The sequence below is a fragment of the Gavialis gangeticus genome, unplaced genomic scaffold (assembly GCF_001723915.1).
Source record: "Gavialis gangeticus isolate Ggan-Ray unplaced genomic scaffold, GavGan_comp1, whole genome shotgun sequence".
NCBI classification, from domain to species: Eukaryota; Metazoa; Chordata; order Crocodylia; family Gavialidae; genus Gavialis; species Gavialis gangeticus.
In genome coordinates this window covers 10,693,690-10,699,897 of record NW_017729008.1, presented here as the reverse complement: position 1 = coordinate 10,699,897, position 6,208 = coordinate 10,693,690, and the positions used below count along the sequence as shown (strand labels likewise).

Genomic DNA, 6,208 nt, shown 5'->3' with positions numbered 1-6,208 from the left:
GGGAGCATATGCCCCCCCAGGGTTACTGTGCCCACAGTGGGGTGCAGGACTGCAGCCAGGCCAGACCAGCTCCAGGCAGGAGCTGCTTCCATGGCCCAGCAGGCAGGACCTGGCACAGGAGGGAGTGCCATGCTACCATGGTGAGATGCAGCAGTGGTGGCAGTGCAGAGTTGTGCCTCCTGCTGCTGCTGGGTGGGGAGAAGGTGCCTTACCTCGGCGGCCATGGTGGTGCTCCCTCCCATGCCAGGTCCTGCCTCCTAAGCCATGGAGGCAGCTCCTTTGGAGCTGGTCCGGCCCAGCTGCAGCCCTGCACTCCACTGTGGGCACAGAAATCTGGAAGGGCACATGACTCCCCCTATCACATTGCCTTCCCCCCTCCCTGACACACTTCTTGTTCTCCCTGGGCCCCCTGATGTGTTGCCTGTGCCCTTCCTGCCTCCCCAACACATTGCTTGTGGCCCACCTCTCCACTCGTATAGACTTACCTGCAGGGAGCTGTGGAAGCTGCTTTCTACCACCCTGCCTGGCTGCCACGTGCATGTGTGCATGCACTCATGCACATGGTATGGGTACCCTCTGCATCCTGCTCCCCCCAGCCCCAAGCAGCCCATTGCAGGCTGGAATGTTGCCAGCCTGCAAGGGGGAAACCTGCAGTTTCTCACGTTTTTCTCCTTTAAAAGGGAAAATCTGCATGTTTGTCTGTTAAAGAAGAAAATCCATGTTTTTCCACAGCAAACAGAAAACCTGGATCCCAGGTTTTGAGTTAGTGACTGGTCTATCCCAGGGGTGGGCAAAATACAGCCCGTGGGCCAGATCTGGCCCATGAGGCCATTCTATTTGGCCTGCAGGGCCCCTAAAAAATTTAGAAAATTAATATTTATCTGCCCTTGGTTCCTGTAAAAAATGACAGGAGCCTGGGGCAGTAGGACCCAGGGGAAGTCCTGGTGGGCTCCTGCAACAGCAAGGCCCGCCTGGCCCCACCCCCCAAGCCGGAAGTCCCAGCAGGGGCTTCTGGCCTGGGACCTGGCTGCCCCGGCTGCACCGGCATGGGAAACCCAGGTAAGGTGGGGGGGGGCCCTTCCCCACCCTGTGGCTAGCATTCCTTGCTGCAGCTGCTTGCAGCTTGCAGGGGGCTGTCCTGAGCAGGTGCAGGCAGCCCAACGTGGACTGCAAGCAGCTGCAGCACAGAATGCCAGCCATGGAGTGGGGGAGGGGCCGCTTTTCCCTTGCACTCAGCACCAGCTTGTAACCCACCCCTGCTGCAAGCCTGGGTCCCGTGCCAGCTCTAGGCTCCCCACTGGGGCTGTGCTGTGGTGGGAGCAGCTGCGACCTGCCCACTTGCCATGCTGGGCAGTGTTGGCTGCTGCTGCCCACCCGGAGCTCACAGGCTGGGAAGCACAGAGGCGACAGTGGCAAACACTGTCTGGCACGGCAAACAGGGAGGCCGCAGCTGCTGCCACTGCAGTGTAGCCCTGATGCAGAGCCTGGAGCCGGCACAGGGCCCAGGCAGGCAGCAGGGCTGGGTTACAAGCTGGTGCCGAGCGCGGGAAAAGTGGCCTGCCCCCTGCCCGGTGCCCTGCACTGCAGCTGCTTGCAGCCCACGTGGGGCTGCCTGCGCCTGATCAGGGAGTGCCAGCCACAGGGCAGACGAGGGGCCACTTTTCCCCAGGCTCAGCACCAGCTCCTTCCCTATCAGCAAGCAGCGGATCGGGGCTGCACACTGCCCCCCACCTGTACTGCAGGGCTGGGGGGGCACTAGGAGTAAGCAGGTGCACGGGGCCCCACACCGGTGTCCCAGGGCCAGTGCTGGCGGATCCCAGAGCAGTGTGGCAAAAGAACAGGGTCCTGGCTGGCACGGACTCTATGGAGCAAGGCCAGCTCCCCCTTTCCCTCTCCCTGCTGGTGCAGCCCAGCCCAGCTCCACAGACCCCTGCCAGCCTGCGCCCCACTCTGGACCCCACCAGTGCTGGCCCTGGGACATTGGTCCCAAGACAGTAACCAGGTCATGGCGCACCTGTCAAGGGGCGGGGCTACCCATGCAGCCCTCAACAGCTTGCCAAAACTGGGTAAGCAGTCCTCTGCCCGAAATATTTGCCTGCCCTGGTCTATCCTGATCGCAGTTAACAGTTTCCTCAGTACCACCGTATTAGGGAACCGTCTGGTGACCCTCCCTGTACAATATGATGGGAATACAGAGGGCTCCTTCCCATGTGGCTGCTCCTTCAGGCTCTAATGCTATTTGAAGTGCAGCCCAAAGCACCTTTACTGAGAAGGAAAATAAGAGAATAGCACTGGCATTGATTTATGATCTTCAACACTAATTTTTGTGACCAGACGACACTTGCAGCCAGTGCAAGAATATACTCCCCAACACATGGTGGATCGTTTTGTTCAGTGGAGAAGGCAAAGGAAGACAAAGCATCTGAGGCCTCTTCTAAAACATCTTGACATGGATTTACCCACCTCTCGCTTTGAAATGTCCATTAAGACAGCAAAGCTGGTCATGTGATTGCACTGGCAAGCAATATGGCTCTGATTTCTGGAATAAAGTTCACATCCCTTGGAGGACCAGCCTCCTGTCATGCCAATTCTGTTGAATGAAGCAAACACAAGCAAAGTCATAAGCTTCGTTGTCATCTGAGAATATCCACCTCACGGTGCTTCCACTATTCATCCCACATCCCGCTGACAAGGGCAGATCCAGAGGAGCCATGGTGACACAGTCACATCCCCCTTTGGCTGTATGCTGCACGTGCAGTGAATTCTCTGAGCTCACTGGCACGTCAGTGCATCTCCAGGTGACAGCACTTGCATATGCCATGACCTCTATGAGCTCACCAGCTGGTTGACGTGGGGTCTGCCCAGACCTGCTTGCATGCAGCTCCGAAGCCCAAAGGGTGAGCACTGCTACTATTTGCTTTTCTCTTCCCTCTTGAATTCAGCAGCAGGGAAAAAAGAGGGGATAAATGGTTGATAGCAATTTTCAGTCCCTGCTTTCATGCAGCCCAGCCACCACTATTGCTTGTCCCCTCTTTTCTCCTGCTGCTGAATTCAGGGAGCGGGGAGGAAGGGGACAGATGAATCACAGCAATGCACATTCTCTGGGCTCTGGAGCTGTATGCAAGTAGGGGCTCAGGGAAGTCCCCACATCAATCAGCTAGTGAGCTCAGAGCTTGCAGCACAGGAGCTGCACTGACATGCCAGTTCTGAGAGCCCACTGACATCCAGAACCATGGCGAGGGGTTGCAGCCACATCTCCTTTGGAGGTATGGAGCATGTGCAATGAGCTCTTCATTATGCATGGGCTATATTCCTGAAGTGGGTGTGGCTGTACCTCTGTCACCACAATCCTGGATCCACCCAGGCCTATCAATAATACTAACTGCTGAAGCAACTCCTACTCTTAGACTGGAGACAACAGTTTCCAAGAGCGAGTTAAATACTTCTTCCTTTCACTGCGAAGAACCCAAAGAACACTATCAAGGAAAACCCAAGGAAAACAATGAGTTAGAAATAATGTTTCCCCTTGTTTGTTACTGCCAATTTTGGGGGTCTTAAAATAGTATTTGCTGATTTAATTTTTTAAAATTTCTTCTTTGCTGGTTTGTGTGAGCGATCCACACAAACAGCAGCAGAAATGGACTGACTGCACAGGGCATCAGGTGGAACTGACCATAAACAAAGTGCTTTCAGTTGTGAAAATACAGAGCCATGTATTTTCCCTCCAATTTTTCCATTTCAGTAATCTTAGCTGGTACTTGCAACAATCATACATGTTCATATGGAAAAGTGGTTTTAAATTGGGTGTATTTCTTTACACTAGACTAGAAAATATAGGGAAATGTGCTGTGGATAGCAATATGCTAAATCACGGATTATGCTGTGCCAGCACCAAAGAGGAACATAGAACCTGAAAAGAGGAATATAAAACTTGAAAAGTCTTCCCATCTCCACCTGCTATAATTCCACTGACTTCAGAGATGAATTTGTCCACTTACCTACTATTCTATTCTGCAAATTAATTACTAAAAATACTCTGGTATTTATTTTAAGGAATTCGAATTAGATATTATAAGTGACCTTTTTGTTTGTCACTGAAATATTTCAAAGCTGTGTTTGGAGTTAATTCTTCCCTTTATATATAGTTAGGTTAGTTTATATTCTTTGGTTACAAGAAATTTCACAGTCAGGTAGTGAAGAGGCCACAAATAGACTGTAGTTCCAGTGCAGAAGGCACCACCAAGGAAGTAGCAGGTTAACCCATTTAACTGAGTTATTCTAGCCCCCATTATTGCTGCAAAACTTTAGGACTACAAGAACTGACATTCTGTCATTTGAGATACAATCAGCTGTTCACAGAACCAATTTTTTATATCATCAAAAAAGTTGTTCTTAACTTTGTCCTGAGATGACCTAGGACCAGTTCACATGTAGGTATATGGAATAATTTATTGCTACTGATTTATTAGATTTCTGTTGTCTCTTTGATCTTTCTGAACATAATTCACTCAGCCTGTTTTCCCTGACCAGGAAGCCTACTTGTATAATCTACCAGTACATTTCCACTTTCAAGATTTAGAACGTGCGTTTTTACATGCACTGTAATTTGAATAATGCAGAATTATTAATTGCATCATCATCTCTTTATATAACATTTTCCCTCATTTTCCTCAAACCTTTAAAATATCTTGCACAGAACTGCATTATAGAACCCCAAGTCAAAAAGTGATTACAGCTTTCAGTATCTTCTTGCATGTTTAAGAAATAGTTGTGTAGGTTTTCAACTAGATTCTACACAGGATATGAAACTAGAGACTAGACTTTTCAGATCATTTGTTCTGATTCCTCCCCTACTTCCCTTTATGCAAATCAGATGCAGAAACTGCTGCCTTATCCTGGTGGGCTGAAAGATGGAAGGGAATAGGTCAAAGGGTCCAAAGAAGACACTTCCTACCCACCCATTCCCACATATCCCTCATTTTTCAGTAAAATAAATGAAGACAAGTAAGCAGAGGTGCACAGGAGAAAGGCAAGTTGCTTATTTCTTGTACAGTTGCCTTTGGCTGACTCAGGTATGCAAAATTACTGGCATGTCTGCGGTTTAGGCTTGATTGCAATAACAAAAAACATATAGTTTGCACAATGTGAATCTGTAACTAGAGGATCATCTTTTGCTTCCTGGGATTTTTATGTTTAACCTGACTTGTGGAAAGAAATTACACTATTACCACATATCTGACTGTATGAACAAACTTAGAAAAAAGGACCCATGTTTACCCCCAGCCCAATTATCTTTCACACCAAGTGCACTGCCCTATCTCTCCCTTTCAAAATATTAAAGAAATCAACAAACATACGCAATTGAGTGGTTCCAGAATACACAGACTGGCTTAGTTCTTTCCTCTGTTTCGAGCATGGCATATTCCAGTATAATGGGCTTTTCCAGCAGGTTTGATAGAGGCTCCCCATCATCATGAATGGTAGTACTCACTACAGGTGTGTTAATAATGGGTCGGTTTGGTAACCTAGAGGAATAACATCAACATGCAAAAAGACTTCAAAATGAAAATACAGAGGTCAGATTTTGCAGGTGCTGCATATGAGTGACTCACATTTAGGAACTGCAGCAGCTACCCAGTCAGACCCCAAATTATTCAGGTGTCTAGAGCCTAACAGTACTGACCTGGCTGTGCTCATACAACAGAGTAGAGCAGGACAAAAGGAGGACAAATATGCAACCAATTACTTTTACAGGAATAAATGCATTACAGCTGACAGTGGAGAAATATAATTGCAGCATAAGAACTGCTCTGCCTCTGCCTAGCACTCACAACAAGAAACAAGGATTCTCTAAGTTTCAAAGTTTACCTCAAAGTATAAAGTTTACCTTAAGCTTCTTCGGTCAGGATCATAGTTCTCAGGTAAAAGTTGTCCTAGGGCTCGGGAAATAATCACTACAGCCACAGCATAGTCATTTGACTCAGTTGGGTGTCGCTTCCTTCTCTTTGTAAGTTCATTCTCAGTGTTTAAGATGCTACTACCCATCTTAGATAATTTTTGGTTCGAAGGCTTCAGTGTGGGAACTGCTACAAAATTAACACAAACATCACACTAACACTGCCATCAGCACTTTGGATTTCCATTTAAACTGGTGCTTTTGTTTTACATAGCCTAGGTAATATTCAGGCCCTAGTACTTGTGGAAGCAT

At 48.5% G+C, this 6,208-nt stretch overlaps 1 protein-coding gene across 1 annotated transcript in view; it reads right to left on the bottom strand.

Moving 5' to 3' along the window:
* Nucleotides 1–6,208, bottom strand: part of CELSR1 (cadherin EGF LAG seven-pass G-type receptor 1) — a 321,619-nt gene that overhangs the window by 45,492 nt on the left and 269,919 nt on the right. The window contains exons 21-23 of the mRNA XM_019509377.1: nucleotides 5,888–6,083; nucleotides 5,358–5,525; nucleotides 2,464–2,590 (exon numbers count right to left, since the gene is read on the bottom strand). Coding sequence (XP_019364922.1) covers nucleotides 2,464–2,590; nucleotides 5,358–5,525; nucleotides 5,888–6,083 — 491 coding nt within the window. The remainder of the gene's footprint in view (nucleotides 1–2,463; nucleotides 2,591–5,357; nucleotides 5,526–5,887; nucleotides 6,084–6,208) is intronic.